Here is a 15,499-nt window from a genome sequence, read left to right on the forward strand (position 1 = left end):
CCCCAACTTGGTATGGTCTGCAGTTGTGGATTGCTGTGTATCCCGGTAGAGGGTAGATATCTATTGTGTCCTGCTTAAGCCAGGTCTCAGTAAGAATAATGCAGGAGAAGGGTGTCTTTAGTGATTCAAGGAGTGCCAGGAGGTCATCATAGTGTTTGCTTAAGGACCTGATGTTGTAGTTAAGTACTGATAGACTTTTAGCATTGTTTAGGATAGTGCTGGCTTGTGATGCTGTGTAGTAAAGGCAGTTACTTTCCAATAGGTTTTGACTGTGTGTCAGATTATGGAGGTTTAGATCAGGGTCAACGCGATCAATCATCTTCTAGGTATTTAAATTATGGTTATTTATATCCTGAGTTGTGTGTTGAGTTCTAGTACTGATATCTGTAGTGGTGGGAAGTTTGGACAAGTATATAGCTATAGCATTTTGGTCATATAGAGTATAGTCACTAATACACATAATGGAGTTGGTGTTGTCTATGTGTTGTGCTGGAATGAGCTAAAGTATAACTAGGTATAAACTAATAATATAATAATACAAATTAAAAATAGCACAAGACTCTCACTTGCAATTGCACTAAGGTCTAATATAATGACTTTGGTATAGTCTAAGTATTGAGCTAGAATGAGCTATAGCAATGAGGAGAATTAAATCAGATGAGGATCAAGCTGGACTACAAATTGACCTGGACAGGTGCATGGTCTAGCAACTGGCTCATCAAATTTAACCCTGCCAAATGCAAAGTCATGAAGATCAGGGAAGGGCAAAGACCACAGACAGAGTATAGGCTAGGTGGCCAAAGACTGCAAACCTCACACAAGGAGAAAGGTCTTGGGGGTGAGTATAACACCGAGCACGTTTCTGGAAGCACACATCAATCAGATAGCTGCTGCAGCATAAGGGCACCTGGCAAACCTGAGAATAGCATTCCGATACCTCAGTAAGGAATCGTTCAAGACTCTGTACACCATGTACGTCAGGACTATACTGGAGTATGCAGCACCAGTTTGGAACCCACACTTTGTCAAGCATGTCAAGAAATTAGAGAAAACGCAAAAGTTTGCAACAAGGCTAGTTCCAGAGGTAAGGGGAATGTCCTAAGAAGGAAGGTTAAAGAAAATCAGCCCGATTACACTGAAGGACAGGAGGGTTAGGGGAGACACGATAGCGACATACAAAATACTGCGAGGAATAGATAAGGTGGACAGAGACCTGATGTTCTAGAGAGAGTAGACACAGAAACAAGGGGTCACAATTGGAAGTTGAAGACTCAGATGAGTCAAAGGGATGTTAGGAAGTATTTCGTCAGTCACAGAGTTGTCAGGAAGTGGAATAGTCTTGTAAGTGATGTAGTGGAGGCAGGAACCATACATAGTTTTAAGACGAGGTATGATAAAGCTCATGGAGCAGGGAGAGAGAGAACCTAGTAGTGACCAGTGAAGAGGCAGGGCCAGGAGCCGAGTCTCGACCCCTGCAACACAATCAGGTGAGTACACACATATACACATGCATATACACAATGTACATATGCACATACACACATGTACACATGCACACACACATACACATATACAAGAGGAAGAAAAAAGCAATTGAAAGTATCATCAAAGCAATAGGAGAGGACGACATGACCCAGCTGACAAATTTTCTGAGTAGGGGGGTTAGCAAGAGAAAAAAATGGCCAGTCAAAGTGATTTTCAAGGCAGAATTTGCTCAAAATAGGATCCTGCAAGAGAAGGCACGACTAAGGGACACATTAGCGTACCAGAGGGTGTACCTCGACTGCGACAGAACAGTAGAAGAAAGGCAGAAATTGAAAGAGAGGGTACAAAGATGCAAGGAGAAAAGAGAGGCAAAGATGGAGGTAAGCAGGAGAATCCAGACTCAGAAGGAAGAGCAAATACAACCTTCCTCAGAACCACATACAGAAGGACCTCAACCAATACAACCCCAATGCAATTAAACAATCTAACCCAAAACCCTCTTTCTTAGTCTTTGACTGACTCCACTACTACAACTACTACCTCTAGCACTACTTTCTTCCTTTCCTACTACCTCTCTTGTCCCATCCCTGTCTGCCGGCCTATATATACTCCCTCCTTCTCTCCTTTTTGTTAGTGTGGCTTTGTAAATGGTCCAAGTCGGACTGAAATGTCGTCGTAAGTTCCTCTTTCCTATGTGCGGGTTATTTTTGTATTGTTCCAGTGATGGTATTGTGCCTTTTTGCTATTTATGAATGCACATGCATGCACACACATACACATATACACACTGCTGCATCATATAAGCATCAGACAAACCTGAGAATTGCATTTCAACATCTAAGTAAGGAGTCATTCATGACACTGTGTACATCAGGCCCATACTACAGTATGCAGCACTAGTATGGAACCCACACCTGGTCAAACACATCAAGAAATTAGAGAAAACGCAGAAGTTTGTAAGAAGACTAATCCTGGAGCTAAGCGGTATGCCCTATGACGAGAGGTTCAGGGAACTAAACCCGATGACAGTGGAGGATACGGGGGACACGATAATGATGTAAAACATACTGAGAGGAATTGACAAGGTGGATAGGGAGAGAATGTTTCTGAGATGGGATAAAGGAACAAGGGGACACAACTGGAAGTTGAAAACTCAGATGAATCATAGGGATGTTAGGAAGTACTTCTTCTGCCTTAGAGTTGTCAGGACATGGAACAATCTGGAGAGTGAAGTAGTAGAGGCAGTATCCATACATAGCTTTAAAAAGAGGTATGATAAGACTCTCGGAGACAGGAGAGAGTGGACCTAGTAGAGACCAGCAGAAGTGGAGCCAGGAGCTGTGACTCAACCCCTGCAACCAGCATGGAGCCAACACTTGATAAAGCATGTGAAGAAACTCATAAAGATTGAAAGGTTTGTGACACAGCTGTTACCAGAAGTAAGATGTACTAGAGAAGAAGTTGAAGGAATTGAACCTGTTGACCCTGGCCGAGAGAACAACAAAGTAAGACATATCTGTGAGGTACACAATCCTGAAAGGGATACAGAGGGCAGGTAGGGACAGAATATTTGATTTAAGAGGACCAGGATCTAGGAGAGACAGGTGGAAGATGAAAACAAACGAGTCACAAGAATGTAAGGAAGTATTTCTTTAGTATAAGGCTAGTCAAAAAGTAGAATGTCTTGGATGAGGCAATGGTGGGATCAAACACAAAACAGCTTAACAAGCAGATAGTATGAAAAAGCCCCAAAAGGCCAGAGCTGAGTCTCAACCCCTTCAAACACAACTTGGTGAGTACATATACATATTTAGAAAGCAACTCTCACCTGTTAACATGGACATTGTCGTTGTCTTGCCAGCTCCATTATGGCCCAACAACACAGTTATCTGGCCATCATACATATTCAGGAACATGTTGTTTACTGCAATCTTATTAGTAGGTGTGAAGACCTGCAAGATTGGATAAATAAATATCTAATAAATATTTTTGCCTTTACAGTACAAATTTGGCATAAGTGGGAGGGGATGCATTCACGATGTCTCTGCAAATATCACATTCATATAAATATTCATGGCTACTGGATAAATGAAATAAGGTCAAACTACAACATTAATATAACATTAGCATTCCAAACAATGTACAGTACAGTAAGGCCCCACTTACGGCGTTCTGCTAATTCGGCGATGTCAAATTATGACCAAAATTTGCTATATGGCAAGTGGTCTTTTAAATACGGCGCCCCCACCCGGTTTGTTTACATTTTCCGTGACCACATCTATTATGTCAGGAAACTTTCCAAAATTTCAAGTGTTTTAAAGTTACTGCATATTTTATATGTACTCTGATAATTATACTTACGTGTACCTGTACCTAAATATACTTACACACTGTGCTGGTGTGCAGGTACACATTAAAATCGCTAAGTCTCTCTCTACTCATGACGCCAATACTATGTAATAATAATCACTCTTGGGCACACTAAATGTCTTATTTTACATCAATATAGGCATTTTCATTAATCCATCTATGATATTTTCCTCAAAATTATATATGAAACTCATTACATAGCATATAAACATGATACATACACTCAGAATAATAATTGATGTAAATATGATATAGGGAGAGAGTATGGAGGAGGTGAATGTATTCAGATATTTGGGAGTGGACGTGTCAGCGGATGGGTCTATGAAAGATGAGGTGAATCATAGAATTGATGAGGGGAAAAGGGTGAGTGGTGCACTTAGGAGTCTGTGGAGACAAAGAACTTTGTCCTTGGAGGCAAAGAGGGGAATGTATGAGAGTATAGTTTTACCAACGCTCTTATATGGGTGTGAAGCATGGGTGATGAATGTTGCAGCGAGGAGAAGGCTGGAGGCAGTGGAGATGTCATGTCTGAGAGCAATGTGTGGTGTGAATATAATGCAGAGAATTCGTAGTTTGGAAGTTAGGAGGAGGTGCGGGATTACCAAAACTGTTGTCCAGAGGGCTGAGGAAGTGTTGTTGAGGTGGTTCTGACATGTGGAGAGAATGGAGCGAAACAGAATAACTTCAAGAGTGTATCAGTCTGTAGTGGAAGGAAGGCGGGGTAGGGGTCGGCCTAGGAAAGGTTGGAGGGAGGGGGTAAAGGAGGTTTTGTGTGCGAGGGGCTTGGACTTCCAGCAGGCATGCGTGAGCGTGTTTGATAGGAGTGAATGGAGACAAATGGTTTTTAATACTTGACGTGCTGTTGGAGTGTGAGCAAAGTAACATTTATGAAGGGGTTCAGGGAAACCGGCAGGCCGGACTTGAGTCCTGGAGATGGGAAGTACAGTGCCTGCACTCTGAAGGAGGGGTGTTAATGTTGCAGTTTAAAAACTGTAGTGTAAAGCACCCTTCTGGCAAGACAGTGATGGAGTGAATAATGGTGAAAGTTTTTCTTTTTCGGGCCACCCTGCCTTGGTGGGAATCGGCCAGTGTGATAATAAAAATAAATAATGATATTTGTTTACAAAGCAGCTATGTAGGTAGTATCGGAAGAATTGCGATATCTCTAGTCAAACACTGGGAGGTAACTGTAGAAAAATATTATTTTCGTATGCCTTTATGTATAGCAATTCACGACCCTTGTGGGTTTAGTTCTTTTTATAATAGATTTTTTTTTTTTTCAACAAGTCGGCCGTCTCCCACCGAGGCAGGGTGACCCAAAAAAGAAAGAAAATCCCCAAAAAGAAAATACTTTCATCATCATTCAACATTTTCACCACACTCACACATTTTCACTGTTTTTGCAGCAGTGCTCAGAATACAACAGTTTAGAAGCATACACATATAAAGATACACAACATATCCCTCCAAACTGCCAATATCCCAAACCCCTCCTTTAAAGTGCAGACATTGTACTTCCCATTTCCAGGACTCAAGTCCGACTATATGAAAATAACCGGTTTCCCTGAATCCCTTCACTAAATATTACCCTGCTCACACTCCAACAGACCGTCAGGTCCCAAGTACCATTCGTCTCCATTCACTCCTATCTAACATGCTCACGCACGCTTGCTGGAAGTCCAAGCCCCTTGCCCACAAAACCTCCTTTACCCCCTCTCTCCAACCCTTTCGAGGACAACCCCTACCCCTCCTTCCTTCCCCTATAGATTTATATGCTTTCCATGTCATTCTACTTTGATCCATTCTCTCTAAATGACCAAACCACCTCAACAACCCCTCTTCAGCCCTCTGACTAATACTTTTATTAACTCCACACCTTTTCCTAATTTCCACACTCCGAATTTTCTGCATAATATTTACACCACACATTGCCCATAGACAGGCCATCTCCACTGCCTCCAACCGCCTCCTCGCTGCTGCATTCACAACCCAAGCTTCACACCCATATAAGATTGTTGGTACTACTATACTTTCATACATTCCCTTCTTTGCCTCCATAGATAACGTTTTTTGTCTCCACATATACCTCAATGCACCACTCACCTTTTTTCACTCATCAATTCTATGATTTACCTCATCCTTCATAAATCCGACACGTCAACTCCCAAATATCTGGAAACATTCACTTCTTCCATATTCCTCCTCCCCAATTTGATATCCAATTTTTCTTTATCTAAATCATTTGATACCCTCATCACCATACTCTTTCCTATGTTCACTTTCAACTTTCTACCTTTACACACACTCTCAAACTCATCCACTAACCTTTGCAATTTTTCTTTAGAATCTCTCATAAGCACAGTATCATCAGCAAAAAGCAACTGTGTCAATTCCCATTTTGTATTTGGTTCCCCATAATTTAATCCCACCCCTCTCCTGAACACCCTAGCATTTACTTCTTTTACAACCCCATCTATAAATATATTAAACAACCATGGAGACATTACACATCCCTGTCTAAGACCTACTTTTACTGGGAAGTAGTCTCCCTCTCTTCTACATACCCTAACCTGAGCCTCACTAACCTCATAAAAACTCTACACCATTTAGTAACTTACCACCTATTCCATATACAGTGGACCCTCGACCAGCGATATTAATCCGTTCCTGAGAGCTCATCGTTAATCAAAATTATCGTTAGTCGAGTTAATTTTCCCCATAAGAAATAATGGAAATCAAATTAATCCATGCAGGACACCCAAAAGTATTGAAAAAAAAAATTTTACCACATGAAATATTAATTTCAATACACACAAACTGAAGAAGACATGCACAGTTACATGACACTTACCTTTATTGAAGATCTGGTGATGATTGATGGGATGGGAGGAGGGAGTAGTGTTGATGGTGTTAGTGTTTAGAAGGGGAATCCCCTTCCATTAGGACTTGAGGTGGCAAGTCCTTTTTCGGGGTTACTTCCCTTCTTCTTTTAATGCCACTAGGACCAGCTTGAGAGTCACTGGACCTCTGTCGCACAACATATCTGTCCAGAGAGGCCTGTACCTCCCGTTCCTTTATGACATTCCTCAAGTGTTTCACAACATTGTCAGTGTCACAATTAAACACTTGTTCAGGTTTCAATTCTTCAGTGTCTATGTACTCCTTGAATTCCTGCACATATTTTTTTAGCTGCTTTTTGGTCCAAACTGGCAACCTCACCATGGCTTATCACACTATGTATGCCACTACGATTCTTAAATCTCTCAAACCAACCTTTGCTGGCCTTAAATTCACTCACATCCCCACCAGTTGCTGGCATTTTTCTAATTAAATCCTCATGCAACTTCCTAGCCTTTTCACATATGATCGCTTGAGAGATGCTATCTCCTGCAATCTGTTTTTCGTTTATCCACACGAATAACAGTCTCTCAACATCTATCACTTGCGATCTCAGATTCGAAAACATAGTTGCACCTTTGGCAAGAACGGCTTCCTTGATTGCCGTTTTCTTGGCCACAATAGTAGCGATGGTTCATTGGGGTTTTGTGTACAACCTGGCCAGCTCAGAGACACGCACTCCACTTTCATACTTAGCAATGATCTCTTTCTTTATATCCATAGTAATTCTCACCCTTTCTGCTGTAGGGTTGGCACTAGAAGCTTTCTTGGGGCCCACGGTGACTTATTTTGCAGGTGCAATCACTAAAAAGGCTGTGATAATATGAAATGTTCCGATTGTATGCTTGGAAGCGACCTCAGTGGCTGGCTGGCTTGTAAACACTGGCCAGAAGTGGACGCGTCTCAGACGGAACGAATAGTGTTGGTCGAGTTTTTTAGCGCTAGTCGAGGCAAAATTTTTGCGTTAAAATGTATCGCTGGTCGGATTTATCGTTAATAGATGCCATCATTGGTTGAGGGTCCACTGTACTTGCAACATCTGCCACATTGCTCCCCTATCCATTCTATCACATGACTTTTCTAAATCCATAAATGCAATAAAAACTTCCCTACCTTTATCTAAATACTGTTCACATATATGCTTCAAAGTAAACACTTGAACTACACGTCCCCTACCCACTCTGAAACCTCCTTGCTCATCTGCAATCCTACATTCCGTCATACCTCTAATTCTTTCAATTATAACCCTACCGTACACTTTTCCTGGTACACTGAGTAAACTTATTCCTCTACAGTTTTTAGAATCTCTTTTGGCCCCCTTCCCTTTATATAAAGGGACTATACATGCTCTCCAATGGAACCCCAATGGAAATAAGTCACTCTGTCTGACTTTTTTGGGTTATCCTAGGTTCTCTACACATATGCTGCTATGTATGATAATTCTATGTAACTGTATTTGTGTATACCTGAATAAACTTACTTACTTACTTACTTACTTATTCCACCAATCCCTAGGCACCTTCTAGTCTTTCATACATTTAATAACCCGTAAACGGTGCAAACGTATATATACGTTCTCTACTGTAGTGCCCCAACTTTTTTGAGAAAAAAAAATCTTTTTTTTTTAATAGGAAAAAAAAAGCATATGGTACCCAGGCATCCCCAATTATTTTAATATGGCACACAGTGGTGCACACACCCATTCTCTCATGTCTAGGCAACTCAGGCTCATCGTGGCAATGTTGAATGTATGACAAAAAAAAAACGTATATATACGTTTGGGGCACTAGCGGTAAAAACGTATATATACGTTTGAACTGTTTACGGGTTAAACAAAAATACCAACCATTCCAACACTATATCACCCCTGCTTTTAACATTTCTGTCATGATCCCGTCAGTTGCAGCTACTTTACCCCCTTTCATTTTACGTAATGCCTCACGCACCTCCCCCACACTCACATCCTGCTCTTCTTCACTCCTAAAAGATGGTATACCTCCCTGGCCAGTGTATGAAATTACCGCTTCCCTTTCTTCCTCGACATTTAAAAGTTCCTCAAAATATTCTCGCCATCTACCCAAAACCTCCATCTCCCCATCTACTAACTCCACTACTCTGTTTTTAATTGACAAATCCATTCGTTCTCTAGGCTTTCTTAACTTGTTTAACTCACTCCAAAATTTTTTCTTATTTTCATTAAAATTTCTTGACAGTGCCTCTCCCACTCTATCATCTGCTCTCCTTTTGCACTCTCTCACCACTCTCTTCACCTTTCTTTTACTTTCCATATACACACTACAGTGGACCCCTGATTAACAATATTTTTTCATTCCAGAAGTATGTTCAGGTGCCAGTACTGACCAAATTTGTTCCCATAAGGAATATTGTGAAGTACATTAGTCCATTTCAGACCCCCAAACATACACGTACAAACGCACTTACATAAATACACTTACATAATTGGTCGCATTGGGAGGTGATCGTTAAGCGGGGGTCCACTGTACTCTACTCTTCTTATAGCACTTCTGCTTTGTAAAAACCTCTAATAAGCTACCCTTTTCTCTTTTATCACACCCTTTACTTCTTCATTCCACCAATTATTCCTCTTTCCTCCTGCACCCACCCTCCTATAACAACATACTTCTGCCCCACATTCTAATACTGCATTTTGAAAACTATTCCAACCCTCTTCAACCCCCCCCCACTACTCATACTTGTACCACCCCACCTTTCTGCCAATAGTTGCTTATATCTCACCCAAACTTCCTCCTCCCTTAGTTTATACATTTTCACCTCCCTCTTACTTGTTGCTATTTTCCTCTTTTCCCATCTACCCCTTACTCTAACTGTAGCTACAACTAAATAATGATCCGATATATCAGTTGCCCCTCTACAAACGTGTACATCCTGGAGCCTACCCATCAACCTTTTATCCTCCAATACATAATCTAACAAGTTATATCATACCTTGTATATTTATTTATCCTCTTCTTCATAAAATATGCATTACTTATTACCAAACCTCTTTCTACACATAGCTCAATTACATGCTCCCAATTTTCATTTGCCCCTAGCACCCCAAATTTACCTAATACTCCCTCCACAACATTTTTGCCCACTTTAGCATTGAAATCCCCAACCACCATTACTCTCCACTTGGTTCAAAACTCCCCATGTATTCACTCAACATTTCCCAAAATCTCTCTCTCTCCTCTACACTTCTCTCTTCTCCAGGTGCATATACGCTTACTATAACCCACTTTTCACATCCAACCTTTATTTTACTCCACATAATCCTTGAATTGATACATTTATAGTCCTTTTCCTGTCATAACTTATCCTTCAACATTATTGCTACTCCTTCTTTAGCTCTAACTCTATTTGAAGCCCCTGACCTAATCCCATTTATTCCTCTCCACTGAAACTCTCCCACCCCCTTCAGCTTTGTTTTACTTAAAGCCAGGACATTTAGCTTCTTCTCATTCATAACATCCACAATCATCTCTTTCTTATCATTTGCACAACATCCATGCACATTCAGACTTCCCACTTTAACAATTTTCTTCTTCTTATTCTTTTTAGTAATTATTACAGGAAAAGGAGTTACTAGCCCATTGTTCCCGGCATTTTAGTTGAATTTTACAACACGTATGGCTTATGGAGGAAAGATTCTTATTCCACTTCCCCATGGATATAAAAGGAAAAGTAATAAGACCAAGACCTATTAAGATAAAATCAAAGAAAACTCAGATGAGTGTGTATAAATAAACATGTACATGTATGTGTAGTGTGACCTAAGTGTAAGTAGAAGTAGCAAGACATACCTGTAATCTTGCATATTTATGAGACAGACAAAAGACACCAGCAATCCTACCATCATGTAAAACAATTACAGGCTTTCATTTCACACTCACTTGGCAGGACGGTAGTACTCCCCCCCCACCCCCCGAGTGATTGCTGTCTACCAACGTACAACTTATAATAAACACATATCAACACATATTACCTAAACTATTATCCAGAGGGCTGAGGAGGTGTTATTGAGATGGTCTGGACATGTAGAGAGAGTGGAACGAAATAGAATGACTTCGAGAGTATACAAATCTGTAGTGGAGGGAAGGCGGGGTGGGGGTCAGCCTAGGAAAGGTTGGAGAGAGGGGGTAAAGAAGGTTTTGTGTGCGAGGGACTTGGACTTCCAGCAAGCATGCGTGAGCGTGTTAGAAGCGAATTAAGACAAATGGTTTTTAGGACTTGATGTGCTGTTGGAGTGTAAGCAAGGTAACATTTATGAAGGGATTCAGGGAAACTGGTAGGTCGGACTTGAGTTCTGGAGATGGGAAGTACAGTGTCTGCACTCTGAAGGAGGGGTGTTAATGTTGCAGTTTTATAACTGCAGTGTAGGCATGCCTCTGGCAAGTCAGTGATGGAGTGAATGATGATGAAAGTTTTTCTTTTTTGGGCCACCCTGCCTTAAGAACATAAGAAAGAAGGAACACTGCAACAGGCCTACTGACACATGCGGAGCAGGTCCATGTCCCCCCCCCCGGATTAGACCAATCCCCCCCCCCCCTCTGGATTAGCCCAATGACCCACCCAGTCTGATCATCTCCACTCAAGGATGGAGCATTGCACCAGACCCAGCAGCACAATCTAGTCAGGTCCAATTCACACCCACCCACACCCACTCATGTATTTATCTAACCTATTTTTAAAACTACACAACGTTTTAGCCTGAATAACTGTACTCGGGAGTTTGTTCCACTCATCCACAACTCTATTACCAAACCAGTGCTTTCCTATATCCTTTCTGAATCTGAATTTTTTCAACTTGAAACCATTGTTGTGAGTCCTGTCTTGGCTGGAAATTTTCAGCACACTGTTTACATCCCCTTTATTGATTTCTGTTTTCCATTTATACACCTCGATCATATCCCCCCTAATTCTACGCCTTTCGAGAGAGTGCAGATTCAGGGCCCTCAGTCTATCCTCATAGGGAAAATTTCTGATACATGGGATCATCTTTGTCATCCTCCTCTATACGTTTTCCAGAGCATTTATATCCATTCTGTAATACGGTGACCAGAACTGAGCAGCAGTCTAAATGAGGCCTAACCAAAGATATATAGAGTTGAAGAACAACCTGAGGACTTCTATTATTTATACTTCTAGATATGAAGCCAAGAATTCTGTTAGCTTTATTGCGAACACTAATGCACTGTTGTCTTGGTTGTTTTGGGAAACGGCCGATGTGTTAATAAAAATAAAAATAATCAACAGCAAGTAAGACAGGTATTAATATGCATTTACCTAACCATCCACAACCCATTCACTCTTGGTTTGTTTACAATCTCCATGAGTTCCGTGTCTCGCTAATTTACTAGCTCTCTCTCGTTTACTCGTTCTCTCTCATTTACTCGTTCTCTCTCGTTTACTTGTCCTCTCGTTTTCTTGTTCTCTCATTTACGACTGTACCCAAGGGTAGTTGTGAGAAAAAACAAATGTAAGCCTCTTACTTTAAATCCAAACTTAGAAATGATTAAACTCAGTGAACAAGGTATGTCAATAGCAAGAATAATAATACTAATAATAATTGCTGTGGGATGCTTTAATTACATTATTATAGATTTTTTTTTTTCAACAAGTCGGCCGTCTCCCACCGAGGCAGGGTGACCCAAAAACAAAGAAAATCCCCAAAAAGAAAATACTTTTACCATCATTCAACACTTTCACCTCAATCACACATAACAACTGTCTTTGTAGAGGCACCCAGATACAACAGTTTAGAAACTTATATAAAGATACATAACACACCCCTCCAAACTGCCAATATCCCAAACCCCTCTGAATTCTCTTAATAATATTTACACCACACATTACCCTTAGACAGAACATCTCAACTGCCTCCAGCCACCTCCTCGCTGCAGCATTTGCAACCCAAACTTCACACCCATATAAGAGTGTTGGTACCACTATACTTTCATACATTCCCTTCTTTGCCTCCATGGATAACGTTTTTTTGTCTCCACAGATACCTCAATGCACCCCCTCACCTTTTTTCCTTCATCAATTCTATGGTTAACCTCATCCTTCATAAACCCATCTGCTGACAGGTCAACTCCCAAATATCTGAAAACGTTCATTTCTTCCGTACTCCCTCTCTCCAATGTGATATCCAATTTTTCTTTATCTAAATCATTTGATACCCTCATCACCTTACTCTTATCTATGTTCACTCTCAACTTTCTACCTTTACACACCCTCCCAAACTTGTCCACTAACCTCTGCAACTTTTCTTTAGAATCTCCCATAAGCACAGTATCATCAGCAAAAAGTAACTGTGTCAACTCCCATTCGTATTTGATTCCCCATAATTTAATCCCACCCCTCTCCCGAACACCCTAGCATTTACTTCTTTTACAACCCCATCTATAAATATATTAAACAACCATGGTAACATTACACATCCGTCTAAGACCTACAGAAATATTAATCTCAGTCTTAAAATAATGAATCCTGTGATACTCCAATACTGAAACTATGTACTGTGCCAAAACAAAAGCATTCACATTGCTAAACTCACAAACTAGTATTTAGTCACTTAGCCATAATACCAACTTACGTCATAATTTGTAATATTTTACAATTAAGAATAAAACTAAGTATGCCCGAAATGCCTAGCCATGCTAAGCGTTCTAGTGGTACACTCTGTAATCACAATTTTACAACATGTAAACCAAACAATAACCAAATTTCTGTAAACTCAGCATTGTAATCCTTATAGAGAATAAACTTTGAATTTGAATTTGAATACTTTTACCGGGAAGTAATCTCCCTCTCTCCTACATACCCTAACCTGAGCCTCACTACCCTCATAAAACTCTTTACAGCATTTAATATATACTTGCAACATCTGCCACACTGCTTCCCTATCCACTATCATATGCCTCTTCTAAATCCATAAATACAATAAAAACTTCCCTACTTTTATCTAAATACTGTTCACATATAACTCATTACAGTTGTGACCGGGTGTGGAAGTGTGAATTGCTCATTACTCTATAATTTGTTCATGATTGTAGCCATGTATAAACATAAGTAACCATTCTTACAGAATTCATTACCTTCGTAACTTGTGAGCTCATTACCTTTGTACCTAGTTCAGCTATCAAAACTTTGGGGGCCCAGTCCCTGGACCCATTATGTAGCTCTGTAATCTGTAAATACCTTTGTAACTTGTCATGATTGTGACCAGACCTACCTGGAGTTCATTACCTTTGTAAATTGTGAGTTCATTACCTTTGTAAATTGTGAGTTCATTACCTTTGTAAATTGTGAGTTTTACCAACGCTCTTATATGGGTGTGAAGCGTGAGTGATGAATGTTGCAGCGAGGAGAAGGCTGGAGGCAGTGGAGATGTCATGTCTGAGGGCAATGTGTGGTGTGAATATAATGCAGAGAATTCGTAGTTTGGAAGTTAGGAGGAGGTGCGGGATTACCAAAACTGTTGTCCAGAGGGCTGAGGAAGGGTTGTTGAGGTGGTTCGGACATGTAGAGAGAATGGAGCGAAACAGAATGACTTCAAGAGTGTATCAGTCTGTAGTGGAAGGAAGGCGGGGTAGGGGTCGGCCTAGGAAGGGTTGGAGGGAGGGGGTAAAGGAGGTTTTGTGTGCGAGGGGCTTGGACTTCCAGCAGGCATGCGTGAGCGTGTTTGATAGGAGTGAATGGAGACAAATGGTTTTTAATACTTGACGTGCTGTTGGAGTGTGAGCAAAGTAACATTTATGAAGGGATTCAGGGAAACCGGCAGGCCGGACTTGAGTCCTAGAGATGGGAAGTACAGTGCCTGCACTCTGAAGGAGGGGTGTTAATGTTGCAGTTTAAAAACTGTAGTGTAGAGCACCCTTCTGGCAAGACAGTGATGGAGTGAATGATGGTGAAAGTTTTTCTTTTTCGGGCCACCCTGCCTTGGTGGGAATCGGCCAGTGTGATAATAAAAAATAAAAAAAATTACCTCTGTAACTTGTTCAGCTATCAAAACTTTGGAGTCCAGTCCCTGGACCAATTATGTACCTCTGTACCTCTAAAATATGTGATTATGTGTGAGTGAGGTGAAAGCGTTGAATGATGATGAAAGTATTTTCTTTTGGGGGATTTTCTTTCTTTTTGGGTCACCCTGCCTCAGTGGGAGACAGCCCACTCTAAAGCCTCCTTGCTCATCTGCAATCCTACTCTCTGTCTTACGTCTAATTTATTAATTTATTTATTTATTTATTTATTTATTTTTATTTGGACATGATACATAGTTGTACAAAGAAATAAATTTATCTTTTTTGATAGAGTTGTAGTTATTTAAATACAACAAAACATAACTTTCTAACCTTGGTAAGACCTTCAACTTGCACACCAGCATGTTTTCCATGTGGTTCCTCCTCAAAGAATCCAGAATTCTGTGCAGCGGGGTTCATTACAATATGATGTACATTGTCTGCATGTCTCCCAAGCCAGTAACTTCTCTGAAAAGCAAGAAATAATATTTACTAAACATTTGCCTTCTTTGTACAGCATTGCAATCTCCTGATCTTGTTCTTGACTGTGACCCTCCATTATCAGTGTTCAAGGTTTGAGGCTGATCTGAAGAAGTGTTCACAGGTCATCACACAAAAACCATTATCACAAGCTGATTTCTAAAACTGGCAAATTGGCACCTACAAAACCCAGTACCAATTTAAGGTACGTATTAACATGG

The 15,499-nt window shown here is 40.7% G+C and overlaps 1 protein-coding gene across 5 annotated transcripts in view; it reads right to left on the reverse strand.

Moving 5' to 3' along the window:
- The window catches only part of Abca3 (ATP binding cassette subfamily A member 3), a 705,605-nt gene that overhangs the window by 307,111 nt on the left and 382,995 nt on the right, over window positions 1-15,499 (reverse strand). For all 5 annotated transcript variants that reach the window (XM_070088958.1, XM_070088966.1, XM_070088973.1 and 2 more), the window contains 2 exons: window positions 15,132-15,266; window positions 3,314-3,437 (listed from right to left, as the gene is read on the reverse strand). In XM_070088958.1, the coding sequence (XP_069945059.1) occupies window positions 3,314-3,437; window positions 15,132-15,266 (259 nt within the window). The remainder of the gene's footprint in view (window positions 1-3,313; window positions 3,438-15,131; window positions 15,267-15,499) is intronic.

The sequence above is a fragment of the Cherax quadricarinatus genome, chromosome 2 (genome assembly GCF_038502225.1).
Source record: "Cherax quadricarinatus isolate ZL_2023a chromosome 2, ASM3850222v1, whole genome shotgun sequence".
Lineage (NCBI taxonomy): Eukaryota > Metazoa > Arthropoda > Malacostraca > Decapoda > Parastacidae > Cherax > Cherax quadricarinatus.